This window comes from Ambystoma mexicanum, chromosome 9 (genome assembly GCF_040938575.1).
Source record: "Ambystoma mexicanum isolate Mex_15411 chromosome 9, UKY_AmexF1_1, whole genome shotgun sequence".
In the NCBI taxonomy this organism is placed as follows: Eukaryota; Metazoa; Chordata; class Amphibia; order Caudata; family Ambystomatidae; genus Ambystoma; species Ambystoma mexicanum.
Genome location: NC_090931.1, coordinates 581,049,670 through 581,069,161, shown reverse-complemented (window position 1 = coordinate 581,069,161; position 19,492 = coordinate 581,049,670). Strand labels below are relative to the sequence as shown.

Here is a 19,492-nt window from a genome sequence, read left to right as displayed (position 1 = left end):
CACTGCCCCCAACCATTAATTGCAGAAAGGGTAACATAAAAATGTTACAAGAGAAACTAGACAAAGCGGATACTTTAAGTAACCCTTCCAGCACCCTATTGTAGGATAGTTGGTGCTGGGTCTCGAAAGTTACAGTGGGCCTCATTACGCGGTATGAGGTAGCCATGGTGCTATTAGCTATTAGCACCATGGCTACCCCCTTACCGCATTCCGGGTCCGGGTTCCCGAAATAGGGACTTACCGGGTCATTCCAACCTTGGAAGACCCGGTAAGTCCCCATTCCGGGAACCATTCCCCATTCCCATTCGAGCCCCCATAGGGCTCAATGGGAATGGGGATGGAGCTAATAACGGTACCGCAATTTGCGGTACCGTTATTAGCTATGAAGTCCCTTAACGGGTCCCGTCCTTAACGCCTGGTAAAACAAGGCGTTAAGGAAGGGACCCGCTAAGGGACCTCGGAATAGAGTGCTAAGGGATTATCGGCACCAGTGACCTTACCGGTGCCGGTAATCCCTTACCACCTACCGCGTAATGAGGCCCAGTGTAAGTAAAGTCAATTTCACTTCATTGCTCTTGGAAACAGTAAATTAACCAAAAGAAGGTATTTAAACCTTTGAGAAATCTGGAAGACTTCCCCATGTCACTGCACTGAAGGTGCTGTGAAGGTGCTATGTGACGCAATGTAAAAAGATTATGCCTATGGAGTTTGTCAGACTCCAAAGTCAAAAGAAACATTGTTCAAATCAATTAAAAAAATACATGAGAAAATGGGAAAAAGGTCTCTCTCTCTTCAGGCTAGAAATGAAAAGTCCTAAAGTCCAGCAAAAGTGCTGGAGGTCTCTATGGTAGAAGGGAATTAGCATGTTTCTGAGAATTCTCCCTTAGAGGATGGGAAGTCCCACAGCTTACTCAGTACCAGGTGACGCTGTGCACATAGAGGGTCAGAAAACACACCAACCATCCTTACAGGTACTTTCCAGTCATCAAACCTTTTAACTCGCGTGTAACCAACAAAGGTAGTATTGGAATCCTGGGGATATGGAGGATAACAACTGTCCCTTCTTATGGACCTCCGGTCCTCTAAAGTGTGTGGGGGCACCCCAGTGGGATCCTGCTTGTACTGTCCTCTAGGGGGTGTTCAGTTGAGCTACCTCACCTCCCTAGTCTCAAAGGGAGTGGCTCCCCCTTGGAGAGAGGGGACGAATTCCCTGGATTCGTCACAACTGGTGATGTCAAGAAGATGAGTGCCTTTCCAGGTGCAACCCACATAAAATATGGTGGGGTTGGTTGCATCCTTAGCAGGCTGGGAACTTTACCTGTACTGCTTAACGGCTCAAAGGTTTTGGTTGGAGAAGGAAACATAATACTTTATTACTATGCCAGAGTTTGTTGTGATCATCCTGGCTCTCAAAGGTGTTAATTGGCAATATCTCGTTTTTTTTACACAAATAGACTTTACAACCACTGTGTATTAGCTGTATAAGCAAGGTCCCAAAAGATCCACAACCCCCTTGGGGTTGGTGACACAACCAAGACCTGGTTTTATGGGAAGAGGCCAAAATGTGACTTCAGTCTTCCTTTCAAGCAAGAAGGTAGTCAAGTGGATGCGCTTACCAGTTCCTTTTCTAGAGTCCACGAGCAAGCCTTGAAAGAACAGATGGTAGTGATATGATATATATGATATTTATATCGTGCTCGTACACAAGTGTTTCAGAGCGCGACCAGGCAAAGGGGAAAGGAACAGGGGAGAACAAAAACAATGATTTGACTAGGCCCAGTGACATTAAGAGCGCCCAAGTGCATGGGAAAAGGAAAAAGGGCAAGTGCATGGAAGGGTTGTGAAGTGGAAAGTGTGGAACAGAGGAGAGAACAGGATAAATAAGTAGTACAATAAATAAATACATTAATAAAGGCAATAAACAGTGGTAGTACAGCCAGCCAATTGCAAAGTGCTAGGTTAGTCAGATAGAGGATATCTCATAAGTGCAGAAGGAAAGCGGGTGGAGGCTGTATGGGTACAGATACAGACCCCATTGCAAGGGGTGGCAAGGAAGCAGTGCAGGAGGGTGGAAGGGTGAGCAGGTACCTGGGCCCGATGGACAGAGGGTGGCCAGGTGCACGGTACAGAGAGAGAAGATCAGCAGGGGAGAGGAGGTGCAAAGGCAGAAGCGAAGAGGAAGGTCTTGAGCTGCTTCCGGAACCAGAGATGGTTCTCCTCAAGTTTCAGGGTGGCAGGGAGGCTGTTCCAGAGGGAGGCACCAGCCGAAGACGGAGATCTACCCCCAGCTCGTTTCTTTTTAAAACAACAGACCCTGAAGGAGTTTGAAGTAGAGGAGCACAGGGCTCGAGAGCGGAGGTATTTAAATGGGGGATAGTTGAAGGTATTTTGGGCCCAGGCCCCAGAAAGCCTTGTGGACAATGCTGAGGGTTTTAAACCTAATCCTTGCATCCACTGGGAGCCAATGAAGGGATTTCAGAGCTGGAGACATACGATCCCAGGGCTTGAGGCCAAGGACCAGTCTTGCAGTCCCATTCTGGATTAGTTGGAAAGGGCGGAGAGTAGTGGAAGTGTTTGGCCAGAGAGGAAGACTGCTCATTAGTCTCTTCACAATTACAGAAAACGTGAATGAAGTTTCACATCAAGATAATCAAAGGCAAACCTTACGCAAAATGCCCTTTTGAAAACCTGGGGATAAGAAATCCCCCTTATTTTCTTTAGTCAATTTCATTTCACCCCAATAGCGATCCTCAAGTTGAGGCAGTCCGAAACGGCAAAGTTCTTTGTAGGTGGGCTTTGCAATGAATGGGACCCAGATCATCTTCATTAGTCACAGTGCAATATTGCTGACCAAATGTCCTTTCGAAGTTGAATACCAGCACATGTTCCATATACTGTGTTTTGAACAACTAACAACTGTGGAGGGTTGTACTCTTCATCCTGCATTAACGTGCCTTCTTTCCTCGGCTGCACATCTTCTCTCCGCCCTAGCCTCCTTACCTTCATTCATTTCCCCACCTCTTGTCTGCTTCCTACTTTGGGATCGTTCCTGCTGCTCATTTCCCTGTGACATCATCTACTCGGCTGTCCAGTCCTTTAGAGTTGCGCACCTGTCGTGATGCGTGCACTCCCTGATGCAGAAGATACCACTGGAAAGGCATCACGGCTTTTGCGTCAATGATATGAAGTGTCTCTGAAAATATTACACTATCTTGTGTGGTCAAAATAAAATCTAGCTCTTACAGCATTAAAAATACGTTCTTAAAAGGAACTGTTTCTTCCGTAGCCTGTATTTAAGGCATATCTAGGGGTTTAAAAGGAATCTATTCACCAGTGGAGTGGGTTTTCACACCCAGGAGAGCAATGGGCAGAAGTCTGACATTCAATTCAATTCCTACTTTGAAAGGTTGCTTTCATGGAGCCATTACAACTGTGCAGACTGGGCAAGCTAAAGGCCCTGGGCGGTATAAATCGTATTCAATATTCCTCCTCATTAGTATTGCCCTTAAGACATTACCCTGTTTTCTGTTTCTGGAGGGGATATCAGATTTTCCTATTAAGTCTTGTTTCCACCCTAAATCCCCAATGTTTCCTCTGCTGCAGAAAGGTCCCTCCTCATCTTAAGCATGTGAGAAAATCACAGTCCACTACCTTGTCAGAGAAAAGAGGAGTGCATCAGGATAATTCCTTTTTAAGTAGTTGCCAGATAGCTTTCTGGTAGCAAAGTTCGTTGCAGGTTATCTAACATCTTTGGGCAAGCTTGGGGCCCACTCTCTGGGAAGAAGGCGGCCCCAGTGCCATACACCATGTCTGCATTTGCAAAGCAATCGCAGCGAAGCCAGCCCGTACCTTAGAAGACGTTAGTGTTTAGAGAGTGACACATTTGCGTGCCAGTTCTGGCATCAATGCCTTTATAAATGGCTTGTTTTAAATATATGCCGTTTCCTTTGTGTTGCTTTCTTCTCTGCCCCGTTTCCCTACCTCCCGGGTAAAATGCATGCGCTTACTATTCCCATCAGTGGTTATGAATATTAATGAAGATCACTTGATGGAGAAGGAAGAATTGCACTTACTCGTACTCCTATTTCCCCCTCATTGGCAGCTTCATTACATTTATAAACGATCCACCCTCCTCTACTGAAACTGCAAGCAAAAAAACAAAGAGCTCTCCTTGGCAACTTGCGAAAAAAGAAACTGATTCCAACAGTCACTGTGTCACATGTTGGAGTTCTTTACTCGTTTTTCTTTTTATTTGTTTCTTGGATGGTGAGAAACAGCACTGGTGTGCATTTTGAAAGTAAGATTGAAATACAAATCAATACATTCAGATACTCCAGAGTTTTAGCTCAATTATTAAAATGTATTCTGGAATCCCACATATGAGAAATGTTCATGGTTTATACATTTAATGACACTGTTTAAGATGGCGAACAAGGAATACAAGTAGCATTAACGTCTTTCATTGGGTTTGTTGTTGCCAGGTGTTTGCAGTGGATTGGAGCCCTGATGGACAGAGAGTGGCCAGTGGCGGAAAAGATAAATGCTTAAGGATGTAAGTAAACATACGTACTCTGAGAATTAAGTAGGGTTAGTAGTATACATGCCTCCTCCTTTGAAGTACTTGTTGGTCTAGTTCTGTTTTGCAGTTTAAATGTCATTCTTATATCCTTCCCACTTTGGGCTGATGCAACTGTATTTGTACACAAGAAAAAGATGCATGAACATCGAAAGACATCTAAAAGAAAATTCGGGTTTAAACCCTAAATTTAGCTTAAACATTGTTCTTCCTTTAGCCCACATTTTTCCTTTTATTCTACTCCTCTCTTCTTCAGAGTTACAGGTGTCCTTCTCTTTGCCCACACAATCTGGGTGACTCTTGCCACGTCCCTTTACCATAATAGGCGCCAATAAGGCGCTCTGCAGAATTTTCTCTGTTCATTCACTGGCTTGTGTCAAATTCCTGGCCTCGTTGATGTGGTCTTTCGTGTACCTGCTCTCAGAAGCGTTGTGCCAGTGCAATCTTGTCTGTAGTGCTGGTTCGTTGTGCATCCAGGTGGTCTCCAAAGATTGATTAGTAAGAGGAGCCAACCCATTTCCACCCTGAGGATAGGGTCATCTGGAAAGGGCAGCGGCTGGTTGCCCCACACCACAGGGTCACCCCCCGGAATTAGCGTGGTGTAGAAGCAGTGAAACACTGAGCCGGGAGGCAGATTGTACAAAAGCAGCAGTATCCAAAGGAAGCCAACCTAAGGGTACCAGGATTGAAATGCTGAGCAAAGACTGAAGGAGAAATGAGAACTGGATATGGAGGGACAGGGAAGGAGTAGGCAGAAGAACTGGGAGCAACTGAGGAGTGTTTATACACGCCAAGTAACTGTGGCGTCTACTACTTATAGTAGCACGTAGAGGTCTTCCCACAGGCCATTGTCATGGCTCCATGATACTTCCGGCGTCTCATTTCACCACGCTGCTTTTCATTGTCGTGTGCCGTACAGACAATCCAGGAAGTGCCCGTGAGTGATGCACCATCAATGTCCACCATAGCTCTCGGTGTCCCAGTGCCTGAGGAAATGTGGCACTGTTTAGAAGCCAGGCAACGCCACCAAGGGTACAGGTGCCAGCCCATTCGAGATAAGTGAGGGCGGTGGTGCGTGACAGCTTGTCTCTTAAAGGTACATGCTTTTCCTTTGTCCTTTAAGGGTTCCTTCCTATTTAATTCTTACCTGCAGTCCTCAGTCTTTATTCTCTTAAATATTTCAATTTCTTTACCTTTCTCATGTCATCCTCCAAACACAAATGCAGAAAAGTATCTTTATTTAATCATATGGGTTATTTGTGTTCCATCTCTTTCACCCCCGCCCCCCCACCATTGTCCTGCAATGTTTTGCAGTTGCCAGTCCTTGCCTAGCTATTTTGTTGTTATGTGTTTAATTTTCACAGCCGCCATTATCCACAGTGGATGGTGAGTTGCCTTTGAATTCTCCTCCTTCTGGACTCAAAGGGACTGTGGATACCAGGAATGCCCTCCAGGCCTGCTACGAAGAGAGGTGGTCTATAGGAAATTCTCCTGCAGCACTAGAGTTTGGGGGTACGATATCCCGGCCGACTGCAGAGAGGTTCTTGCGAAGGCCAGGGCGTCCTCAACTCTCAAGTGCTACGGACATAAGTAGAAGAGGTTCTCTATCTGGTGCCGGGCACAGAAGATTAACCCTCTGCGGATTACGGCCCCTCAAGTGTTGCCGTACCTACTGTCGCTAGCCAAAGCTGGACTATCTCACGCTTCAATCAAGATACACCTGGCAGCGATTTCCCGATACACCAGGGCTTACAGGGCGGTCATCACTGTGGTCTCATCGCCTGGTTAAGTAATTTATGAAGGGACTGTTTTGATCATTCCCACCGGTGAAGGCCCAAGCCCCGGCATGGAAGCTCAACGTGGTGCTGACCAGGCTCATGGGTCCGCCATTCGAGCCGTTGCATTCGGCCCCGTTGAAGTTTCTGTCATGGAAAACAGCGTTCCTGCTGGCCATCACCTCCACGCGACGCGTGAGAGAGATCCAGGCGCTATCCTGTAAGCCTCCATACCTGACCTTTCACGATACAAGGGTAGTGCTGAGGACGCACCCCTCCTTCATGCCTAAGGTGCCGTTGGACTTCCATCTCAACGAGCCCTTGCTGTTACCAGTCTTTTTCCCGTCGCCTTCATTGCCGGCCGAGAGAACTTTGCACTCGCTGGATGTAGCTAGAGCGCTGACGTTCTACGTGGACCGAACAAAGAGTTTTCGGAGGACATCACACCTGTTTGTGAACTTTGGACCTGTGAACCAAGGGAAGGCTCTCTCGAAGGCTTCCATTTCCAGATGGCTCTCCGGCTGCATCATGCACTATCAGTGCATGATGCACTGATAGTGCATGATGCACTATCATCGGTTGGCAAACCGGACCGTTGCCCGGCCGTCCGAGAGCCCATTCGACCAGTGCTATCGCTGCTACCACGGCGTTCTTGTCTGGTGTGCCCCTGCTGGACATCTGCAGGGCTGCTACGTGGAGGTCGACGCGCACCTTCACGAGATTCTACTGTGTCGACCGGGATTCCAGGGAGGAGTCCAGGGTCGGCCAAGCAGTGCTGCGCAACCTGTTCGCTTAAGGTGAGCCTGGTGAGGAGGTAAGAAATGCTTAATGTTTAGTTTTGATGTAATGCTTAATGTTGAGCCTTTGCCACCTCCCGTGGTTGTGCATGTGTACTGCTATGTATTCTTATATTCATGAGCATGTGAATCCATGCCAGACCCCATGCTGGAGAAGGAACAAGTTACTTACCTGTAACTGTTGTTCTCCAGCATGGGTCTGGCATGGATTCACGTTCATACCCTCCCTCCTACCCATCTGCGGCTCTTCACTTGGTCATACTGCCACTTTACGTGCTATCAAATCTGAGGATGGCTGCCAGAGGCGGGGCTTAGGGAGAGGGCAGTCATTGGCTGGGGGCAGTATGAACCAGAGACCAGTGATTGGTTACTACTGAGAAAGACAGATCAGAAACGAAACTGATACTGATTTTTTCTTTACCGAGGATTCCCGGCCTAACGACAGGGAATATTCATGAGCATGTGAATCCATGCCAGACCCATGCTGGAGAACAACAGTTACAGGTAAGTAACTTGTTCCATGTTGCTGTTCCAGTAAATGGAAGCGCTTTGTTATCTGGTGCAGTTCCAAGGGCGTCCATCCCATTGACTGCTCTCCTACGCACATTGTATTATACCTGACTCACTTACTAGACTCAGGCCTAGTCTTTAATTCCCTGAAGGTTCACTTAGCTGCTCTCTCATCCTACACTACGTCACAACAGAAGGTGTCATGGTGGAAAGTACCTTATGAAGACTTTCATGGAAGGGGTTCAAAGTATTCATCCCCCCATTTCTAACCCGGCTCCCAGATGGGACCTAAATGTGGTATTGACTAGACTTATGGGGTCTCCCTTTGAGCCTATGCATGAAGCAAGTCTCAAGGATCTTATCTTACCTATAAAACAGCCTTCCTAGTGGCTATCACTTCTATAACGAGAGTTATTGAACTACAGGCTCTCTCAGTTCTAGACCCTTTCGTTACAGTTCAGAGATAAGGTGGTTCTACGCACTCGCCCTCGATTTGCGCATACCTTTATTTGCATATTCTATGTGAACCAATCAACAGAACTGCCTACTTTCTTCCAGAACCCCAGTAATGTGGCCAAAAGAAGCCTACATACATTAAATGTGCGCAGGGCAGTCCTGTTTTACCTGGAAAGAACTAAACCACTAAGAAAGATAAACCAGTTTTTCGTTTCAGTGGCAGCTGGTAGAGAAGGGGATCCTGTCTCTAAATCAGCCATCTCAAGGTGGATTGTCAATTGCATCATACTCTGTTGCTATCTTGCTAAGAGAGAACTGCCCTTCAAGCCTAGAGCACACTCTACTCGAGGCACTGGGGCTTCCATAGCATTCATTGCAAATGTTCCCCTAGAGTCCATTTGCAAAGTGGCACCCTGGAATTCTGTACACACCTTTACAAAACACTATTGCATAGACACTCATTCTAGGACTGATTCTCAGGTCGGACAAGCAGTACTAATACATCTTTCCACTACTGTTCCTTCTCACAACCTACCTCCAACTCCGGGTACTGCTCGCTAGTCTATGCACAGCATGTGATTCTAAGTAGATTAACAAGCATCAGAAGACATGCATTACTTACCGTAATAGCATTTCTGATGATTGTATCTGCTTAGATTCACATGCTCCCACCCTTCCTCGCTGCTCTGGTGGAAGGAACATAGATGTCTTACTACTTTCTCTCTTTTATGTACTCACTCATGATAGTCATTAGGCTCCCTCATGGCAATACAATGGGAGGGACCTTGGCGCGTGTTCGATTTTGGGTACACTACACGTCACGTTGGGGATAGTGTTACAGGCACGCACATGTCGACGTCCCCTTTCGATCCACGAAAGACAAGATGCAATACTCTGCGGTTACCACTGGATGTCGGACTATATGCACAGCATGTGATTCTAAGCAGATACATTCATCAGAAATGCTATTTCCGTAAGTAATGCATGTCATCACTGGTACATTTAGAGCAATACTGAGGTTGGTGCAAAGGTTAGATTGGAGAATAAAACAAACGTTAACAACTAATTCATAAACAGGTAAGTACTTTCTAAACCTTCCAATGTCAAGTAAATTTAACCCTTTCTTGGGGGGGAAAGGTAAAGGCACAGAGTCGGAGGTAAGACGAGTCTCTCAGGGAGCCAGGACAGCCAGTGTTAGTTGAACAAAGTCTAGTGGAGCTGAAGATCTTCTTTGCAGGTAAGTAAAAGTCTTGCACAATGTTTTTAGAAACATTTGTAGAAATAAGATTCACTTGATGGGCCACAAGCTGTGATGCTTGTGAAGGGCAAAGATGCAAGCAACTCTGCAAGATTAATCAAGACAAGTCTCAACTGAGAGCACATAAGGCTACACCATAAGAGTTAAGTCCTGTTAACTTTACAGTACCTTTGGTTAGAAGAAATGGTTCCAGCTGGCTTCTGTTCCTGTACAGCTCTGCAGATCCTTTTCTTCCTGGGCCTCAGTTGTGGGGACAAGACGGAGGACATCTGGGGACTCCTGCACTGCAATAGGAAGGTCAGCTGCAGCAATGGGCAAACTTCAATTCATCAGCACTTGTGGTTTCAGCTCCTCGCGTCTGACAGAAAATAGCAACACATCGGTTCTCGGATACCACTTCAGACCTTCCTCCCATCTGGGGTCCAGCACTCTGTTGAGGTGGCTCAGGGTTGGTCAGTCCTGCTTCATGGAAGTCCGAAGAATCTTCCTGGCACTCGGGTCCGACTTAAAAGTGAGCTAGGCTTTATTTACGGGACCCAGGAAACATGTAAAAAATCAGTTAAGTATTCCTTCTTAGTCACTTGGTAGGAGTTTAAACGATTGTAGAACGCAGGGCTCCAGATAAGGCGAGTACTAGGCCTTTTTACGCATGAATACTTGTAAATACGCCAACTTTATTATTTTCCTGGGTACATTTACACACAGGTTTAGAGTAGAGGGCAGTGCGAAGGTCAGGTTACTTGACAGAAACTAGAAGGCTTCTTGTGATTTTTATCTACATGGATGTAATTGCAAGCCACCTCTGAAACCAAATGGATTTCTCTGAAGCCTTTCAAAAAAATAAACTGCACACCGATAAAGGGAATGGCTTCTTTTCATTCAGCTTCAGAGCACTGTGCATGTTTTCCTAGAATTTTAGGATTATATAATTAATAAAATGGAAAACTAAAATGCAATTGAGATTTTTTTTTTTTTTTAACAAGTTATGCTTTTTTTTTCCAGTGAAAGCAAACCAGTATTGCACAATTGTATTTTTCAGAGTTCCGGTGCTGTGTGCATAGTCATGCAGAGGCAGATAATTTTTACACTTCTAATTTAATTTACAGTCTAATTATAAAAACATTGTGCAAAATGATGACTATGCGCAGTTAAGTTTACATCTATTCAACCTTGCAGTCAATGGGGTATATTACTGTAAATGGTCAGTGGCAGCAGAGTCTTTGCTCAAGGGTAATTGTCATTACACTGATCACAGGTGTTCTAGCCTCTCAAATCCAAACATCCAAAACCTGACTCTCAAGAAAGTGCAAGCGCTGCCAAAAACAAACAAATGAAAGTTACATTGGTAATTTAAATAGAAACTCAGCAAAACCTGTCCCTGTGATAATCCAGATAGGTATTTAACTTCATGTAGCGCTTCATAAATGGTTCGTCATACATCTAGGTACTGTGATCATTATACCTCAGTCGATAATCAGTTAACCAACCTCTGAAGGATGTTAGCCAGTAAGATAGCTCAGCCAGTTGAGCACTTGTTGCTTCAATCTCTGCGTGATCTCTGGTTTGCGGGTTCGAATCCCGGTCCATCTCAGCCTTTCATCCTTTCGAGGTCGATAAAGGAGTACTGACTTTGGTTTGGAGGTAAGTGTGATAAATATGTTCTATGCAAAGCACTTCGCCAAAAGAGCTATATAAATAACCATTTGACCACTATATTAGATCAAGAATTTAGCATGGAGTCCTTGCCTCTCTGCACTGTTGTATCATAACTTTGGCAGGCATACCATTAGGTAGTAATAGCTCCAGGAAATGAGGACTTTCATTAAACATCAAAAGACAATTCTGCTATCGAATCTCAAAACACGCAATACAAATTCATGTATGCTTTACTATATAATTGGCTAGGTTTTTGTGATTTCAACATTTAAATATATACAGGAGACATCAAATGACCAAACGTAATGAAAGGTGTATTCTGTCACAATGTAGAAAGCTGCCACATAGTAATGATTTCCATACAGCTTTTTCACATGTCGGCTGGATGTCGCATACATTTTACTCTTGAGAAGGAGAAAAGGCATTTTTACTCTCTTAAAATCACATTTACTCTCAAAGTTTAAAAATAGAGAGTAAAATACTCCCACCTCAAAATCTTATCTGGAGCACTGGTAGAACGTTTCCCCACAGGAATAAACTGGGCAAAGTACATAGACAAAACACTGTTATAACTTAAAGCTAGATAAGCCCCAGGTCTACCAACCCCACAGAACACGAGTGGAGACCACACTTGAAGAGCCCTAGTTCCAAGTTGGCGGCCCAGCCAGTTGGACAAGGATAGATGCGAAGCAGGATTTGTGCCATTGAAAGTCAAGGGTGATTCACTATAGAAGGGGCCTGCAAATCGTCAGTACTCCTGGACCCAGGGGACAACTGAAGACAATCCTGAAGAATATATCAGGATCGCATGACTTGGGGACAAATACAGCCCCAGTCACTGAATATTCAGTTCGGAGACAGTGGGGAAACTCGATTAGTACACAGCTTGTTTTACAGAGCGGTTACAAGAATCCGGAACCCCGGACCAGTGATGACGAAGACTTACAACAAGAAGGACTAATCTTTGTTCCCAGGAGGGTGACGCACGAGCCGGGAGCAAAAACAGCAACAGAGAAAGCGCCATGAACACTTGAGGAATCCTGCCAGGAAGATCCAGACAGCTTGAGGGGCATTCTGGGCAGCCAACCTGCAAAGAACCAATGCACAATCAGAACAATGGATTGAGTCGAGCCGATATGGCTGGAGGCTGTTCTCAGGCAGATTAGTGGCAATCCACCACTCTTCCAGGCCATGGAGGCTTCCTATTTCGAAGCACTAGGTCAAGGATAATTTTGTGGGGAAACACAGCAGCAATCAAGAAATGGCCCCAGCACAAGGCTTCCAGTACGGTGATCCGGTAGGAGAATGAGGAAGGGGCCTTGAAGGATTTCCATCAGCTAAGGAAGAAACCAGATGCAATGGAAAAAGGGGCATGGTCCTGCCAGTATGACCAAATCTGGTCCGCAGAAGCCGCCGTCCTCCTTCGTGGAACACACGGGCTGGCCTAAACTAGCCTTTCAGTCACATACCAGGGAGACACACACACTTTGAGGGCCTGCCAGTTACGGTGGGCCTAAAAACTGCAGAAAACTGAAGTCCACCCACAGGATGTGTATTTGGCTTGATTTGAAGCAGGAAGCAAAGCTAGGCCTGTTTACATCTCTGGAGAGTGCAGGGCAAGGCTCACATCGAGCCCACATCAGATTAACTGTCATTTTGGGCCTGCACCATGACAAAGGGTTGGCACAAAACAAAACGGCTGGGAGTCTGGCTTCAAATGCATTAATACCTGTGACGAATCAAGGGAATTCGTCCCCCCAAATCGCTGCCGTGAGGCTTCGATAGGTGAGCTAGCTCCACAATACCCTCTGTATACCTGGGTAGCAGCAGGTGGGACCACAGCCACGAGAGACTCCGCTTTGCAGGACAAGGACTCCCATTCCTGTGAGGAACTCCATAAACCTGTACACATGATGGCTTACATGGAATGCTCTGAAATATCTGAAACCATTTTACAGCAAAACTGGGATGAAGATACTCTACAGAGATGTAATTATGCTACTGAAAAGGAATATGTCTCTTTAATTAAAAATAGCCAATCTACTGAAACGAGTACATTAAGGTAGGTTCAAAAACAAAGTAAGAGAAATAAAAAATGTAAAACGCACAGACATCGGCCTAGGGAGATCCTGAGCCACGCAACACCTGCACCTAGCAGGAATAGTTGGTGGCGAGACCACAGTCGAGGATCTGAGGTAGAGCGCTGGTCTAACCTTCTTCTCCAATACCATTGTGTATGCGTAGCCACACAGGACCTGGTCTCATAGCTGAGAGCCGAGAAGAGATGAGAAACCAGGCCAAGAGGGAAGACCAGAGAAAACCGATGCTGGCAAAGGAAAGGCACTGGCAAGCGAAACTAAGTGAAAATGATTCCTGAGAAACCCGACTCCGGAAGACATATTGCGTCTGGGAAGAAGGTAACTAGGAGTTGCGGGTGGCGTCGAAGGGAGAATCACTATATCGCACAGCCAACTTTTCTCAGTACTAATCTTGAAAGGAAGTTAATCTTGAAACAAAGTAAGATAAAGTCTGATATCACGAAGGAACAAGCTATTGAATAAAGCAAGAGAAAGACCAGTGATTACAATTCCCTGGGAGAAGGGAAAAGAGTTTACTTTAAACTTAGTGTGGTAACAGGAGCGAGCAAACTATTGAAAAGCTGAAAAATAAGAATGGGGAGCCAGTGATAGCACCTTGAAAGAGGGACCAAACAGTACAAGAGATGCAAGTTTGCATAGACCTAAGTGAGTTGAATGATAATACTCTAAGATGGATAGACACCCCACACCACGAGGAAATCCTAGAATATGCTGAGAAGCCCAGACAAGAGGCTAATTGTTGTAAGGAAGCCATAAAGGAACTTCTTAAAGAAAGAAGAATATTCACACGCTCCATTGAAGAATTAAAGAGACTAATCAAAGAGGTAGCGAGAGAATATTTAAGGATCCTGTATTGATTTATAGACTGATACTAGAAGCTACCTAAGGAGAAGGGGGTCATTCTCCAAACCTAAGTTAGTTTACACAGTGGTAGGGTCAGCTAGATTAGTTTTGGACAGTGGACTTTATTATTTGAATGACTGAATGACGAGTACCTTAGTAAGATAGGTAGGGACCACTGATAGTGATAGGGAAAGTCAGGACCTTATTTTAATAAACCATCCTGAAGCATGTCACATGTCTGTGTCTTTCTTCTGACCCACTAGATACCCCAACTGCTACCATACTAGTACATTAGGCTACTCATGCAGTAAAAATGACTGCACCCCTCATGAAACCAAACCTAAATTACAGCTACCGCCAGCCTACTCCCCAACACTCTTGTAAGGTGATAGAAATAAAATAGGATGCTCGTCCTAGGAGGCATATGGGCTACCACAGGACATCACACAAGAAAGGGTTGCATTGACAGAGGGGGCTTCGGTAGAATTCGCTCTGACCACAAAAATAAAGTCCAAGACCCAGGAAAACCAACCCAAAAAAGGCAAAATGTTTAGGGGTACCATAACATGGGACAAAAGAACCCCATAAATAGAATTCTGTCCGAACACTTGTTAATGGTTAAGACAATACAGAGACCGCATATTGTATGTAATTATTATAGATATGAATGCAAATGATGGACAATTGGCTCTTGTCGCTGTTCGGAAGCCAAAATCAGTGCTGGATTGGATCAGCCTTGCACATTTCTGAAGCGAAAGAAATGGGTCTCAACACCACAAGGTGAAATGGAAATTCCCCCAACCCCAAGAACAGGGCTTTTGAAGCGTAGCTCAAAGGACCTGCAAATGAATGGAGCAGTGACTGACTTGGTAACTGGGGCTGGAACGAAGGAGGGGAGTGCTACGTGTATTTTGTTTGTCATTTGTCTTTCGTGTTCTTGTCTCTGCGCCCCGAAGCTCGAGAGCTACCGGCGCAATACAAATAAATAAAATAAATAAATAAAAGTGCTAGGAGATTATAGGGCACGTGTTGTGACATATCAGGAGAGGATTTGCAAAAGAACAAAAAGGCTTCTGTCATTCCTGCTCATGACTAGGCTGTTAAATAATGGCTCTGGCTGTGTGAATGTTGGTGGATTTTTAGAAATGATGAAATATTCGGTATAATGGGCAGTCATTTAAGTTATAGAACTGTATTGATACCTTGGACCAAATACTTAGGCTTCATGTGGTGTGATGTTTGTTCACCTTAAAACTACTTTTGATTCTGAGCACTGCACCATCCTCTGAGATGTATTATCCACAGATCTTGGTCCCTTCGAACCTATGAATTGCTTTTTAGCACCTCCACGATTACAACTACGCCAAAGTTCGCTGCGACAGGGCAGGGAGGTGACTCAAGCTTTCCATTTTAAGAAGGATGTGCACCCTGGCTGCATAGGGTGCTTTTTATTTTCTTATTTTTTATACCTTTGATTATGGGGTCAGTAAATATCTTGATATTATGTATTACATTTTTATGTGATATTATTTTTTTTTGGGGGGTGCTGTCTGAAATCAATTTTTGATTTGACTTGCTTTTTAAATGGCTTAGAAATAGCAGCAGGGAATGCAAAGCCCCCTGCATCATCCTGGGCTTTTGGACACGATAAGTCCTGTTCAGATGAGGGAGGGTGACATTGTGTTAGAAGGGAAGGTGGTAGGGACGCACAGAGTGGTGAAAAAAATCGGACCAAAAGTATTTTCAGGTCTTCGCCAATGCACATAACAAAGTAGGTATGTATATAATTAGTAGTATGACAATACGTACAATAATATGAGGAACTAGGAAGAAGAAAGTGAAAGAAAATGCTCTTTAAATAGTGACCGAAGAATAGAAAAAGAAAATTACCATCTGTTAGAGACTGGAAGTTTGTTCTAGTGCTTAGAAGCCAAGCAATGAACAGTAACAGGACTGAACACAAGAATACTTGGCGACTGCAATATGGAGATGAGATTGGGAATGAAGAGAGAAGGCAGGCCTGTAGAGAGAAATGAGAACATAAATGTATAGGGTAGTCAGGCCCTGAACACACCTAAACCAATCAATCAAAGTGAACTTTATTTTGTCAACTTGCCAAAAAAGAACCATCTCATCAAATACGATTACACCATTTAAAAATACAGATGATAAAAGTTGCCAGGATACATCTATTTTAAAGTTTAATTTGGCTATATTGCTTTATAAGATGACATTTTCATCACATCTTTGCAATGATTATTAGCCTTTTTTGTTTGTGGTTTTTCAGCACCTCAACACACTTGGAGGTCAAATGAATTAAACTTGATACCAGCTAATTTAAAAAACATCAAAGATTAAAACATTCAATGGTTCAGAGATCTAAATAAGACCTTAAAATCCCAAAGTATAAGATCTATAAACAAATAAAATAAGATACATAATACTATCACAAAACAGCATTCAAATACGATCCAGTACAGAAAAATAGTGGTATGCATAATACTAACAGAATAGTTCATTTAAAAAGAACTACTATTGTGCAATTTAAAGTGTCATGTGCTTATTTAGTACAAAGTTAATCAAATGTCATGTACAGCTATATATGTTAATACTATTAGAAAAAACACAAATAACTGAAAAAAGAACCCTTCAAAAATTCATATTAATTAACTTTATTATGCTTGGAGATAACTATTTACATCACTTTCCTCCTAAACAGCCAGGCTTTATAAATATACTTAATCACCGCAAAGTTAAAAGCCACGTTCACTGTTTGCTTACAATACAGATAGGCTGCGGTGTGACTCTGCAGATTTGTCCCTAACAAAAAAGGTTTGAAGTAACATCTCCTAAAACAGAGTGACCAGTAGGGGCACTAGAATGAGGGCACCACTGCACTGATCAAAAGGAATTAATTTGACCCGGCTGCATGTGTGGGGGTTCAAGTGGGACGGTACCCTGCCGTCCCAAGTAAGATTTCCACAAATCTACAGGAGAGAGCACTTATCACATTCGCTGGGAAAGTATTTGTTTAAGACATTCATGTCTTAGTTCATAACAGCAAGCCGACACTAGTGGTTCTAAGCAAACAATTGTTATTCTGTAGACGACACGTGTTTGGACCGTCCTTGGTCCTTATCAAGGCAATCTTAAATTGCAGAGTAACATTACTTGATGAGGTGATTTGTAGATATAAACCCCTGGATGTAGGCTTGTGGAAAAGATACAAAGCCTTATACCTTGGGCAGAACAGTAAGTGTGGGACCGACTCTCGCATTAATGCAGTGTGGGCATAAGTCAGTACCATTTGACCCCCAGCTAATTGTAAATGTTGTTAATGACAAAATGCCTGCCCTGAATTTTTAAAAATAGCGAAAGTGCCAATTTTGGACCAGGGTAATCCAAATACAATGTATGCATAACCTACTAGACATTTACAATCCCAGTAATGGGCTGTAAGTGAACTACGCAGGCTCTTTCTCATGTCTTTGATTAAGAACCTATGTTGTATTTGCAAGGTTAACAATATTTTGTGCATAGGGACAATTGTGTAATGGTTCATCCAGTGATTATCAAAGCCCAGGTAATGATGATTTTTCACTTGTTTAACCAGGGCAGCATTTTGACCCCCCTACCCTAGTACATCCTGGAGTTGCCTCCCTATATTTAATCAAGGCAGGAGTACTCCAGCTGTGAATTCAATAAGACAGGGGCCTGCTAACAATCATTTAGCAGATATAACCTATACCTGTGTCCTTATGAAGTGGGATGGTCGGAGTACCCCCAGGTAAATTCAGTGCATGCTTTAAAAATCTTTCTGTAATTTCCAATTTGTTTCACCGCTACACGTCCCCATAACCCAGCATTATAGAGTGCAGCGTGTCTAGACTATTCTCCAGCAATGGGGTCTGGCATGGATTCACATGCTCATGAATAGTCCCCGTCGTCAGGCTGGGAATCCTCGGTAAAGAAAAAATCAGTATCAGTTTCGTCTCTGATCTTTCTTTCTCGGTAGTAACACATCCCTGGTCTCTGGGTCATACTGCCCCCAGCCAATGAGTGCCCTCTCCCTAAGCCCCGCCTCTGGCAGCCATCCTCAGATGTTTACCGCACGCTCAAGTGTTGGGAGTCCTTGTGTTTAGCTCTCGAGCTTTTGCTGCGTTTTCCCACTTTTTTGAATGAGAATTTCTAATTTTTCGGTCAAATGGAGCCTCAAGCTCCACCGTCTCTACATCCGATTAACGCGGATCCGTGTCAGATTTTTCTACGCCCCTCAAGGGTGAAGATTTCGTCGAGTTAGGGTTCTTGGAGGAGTCCAGGAGTTTCTGCGGCCTACCCGAACATGGCCCAGGAGAAGGGAAACTCGACGCCCGGAAAGCTGTTCAGGGTTTGCCCTGGATGCCAGCTGCAGAATGTGTTCAAGGAGGACGAGCACTCGAAATGTCTCTACTGCCTTCATGAGGACAAAACGCACATGGAGAAGGACTGTGCGTTCTGCAGGAACATGCCGGCACGGACCATCAAGGACCGACACCTTCGTCTCTCCAACTAGCTGGAAGGAAAGAGCCCGTCAGGTGAGAAGAAGAAGAAGTCTGAGCGGTCTTCTAAGTCCTGTGAGGGCACCCCGGCGACGGGGGCCCAACAGAAGGCAAAGCACTGCGAGTCCGCGGGCACCGGGCGCGCCGAACGGTCGGGCTCCTCGGCTGCCAGGCAGGGCGCATCCTCTCCAGCGCCGTCAACCAGGAGCCAACGCTCTGGCTCAGGGAAGAGGAAGGCCCAGAACCCGGCGAAGCTTCTGGAGAGGCCCCGATCGAGCTCGAAAGATCCAGCCGAGAGGGAGTGAGGCGGTGACCCTCCCCCCCAAGGTGGAGGCCACAGGCCCACAGAAGGTGGTAAAGGCCTTGATTCACCCGGCCAAGGCCTCTATCGAGGAAGTCACAGCGGCCCTGGCGCAGCCTGTGGAGGCTACTCCAGTGGAGATGACCTTGGGGCCCAGAGTCTCCCTGCCTCTGCGGAGGGAAGACTCTTTCAGACCCATCGAAAAGACCCCCGTGAATACCCCGGCGGAAAAAGAGGGGGGGAACGGTGGCTATTGTGGACACAGACACAGCATCCGAAGAGGAGCTGGTGTAGAAGTCTTAGAGGGCCTCGACAAGGGCGTCGAAGAGGCCCGTTCCCACGGGAGGGATCCTGACGAAGGGGACGACGAGAGCGACGGCGGCACTGGCAAGGCTCCTAGTCACCCGTCGCTCCCGGAGCTGCAGGACAACTCGGCGGCTATTTTGTTGGCAATACAATCCTTATGTTCGGAGATAAGGACGAGTTTGCCCTTACCACCGACGGAGGAACCGGAACCAGGCTCGACGAAGAAGCCAGAGCCAGGCCCGGCGGGAAGCCCCCCAAACAAGAAAAGACGGATCCATCCAGCCCCGCCTTTTCAGCCCTTGTGGCCTACTCAACCTTTGCCCACGTCCCCCGTTCCTGGGGATGACATGGGAACGGACAAAGCCACGACGGGTACC

General features: G+C 45.2%; 1 protein-coding gene across 1 annotated transcript in view; it reads left to right on the top strand.

Annotated features, from left to right (window-relative positions):
* NLE1 (notchless homolog 1) overlaps positions 1 to 19,492 on the top strand; it is a 300,266-nt gene that overhangs the window by 269,639 nt on the left and 11,135 nt on the right. The window contains exon 12 of the mRNA XM_069615187.1: positions 4,482 to 4,552. Coding sequence (XP_069471288.1) covers positions 4,482 to 4,552 — 71 coding nt within the window. The remainder of the gene's footprint in view (positions 1 to 4,481; positions 4,553 to 19,492) is intronic.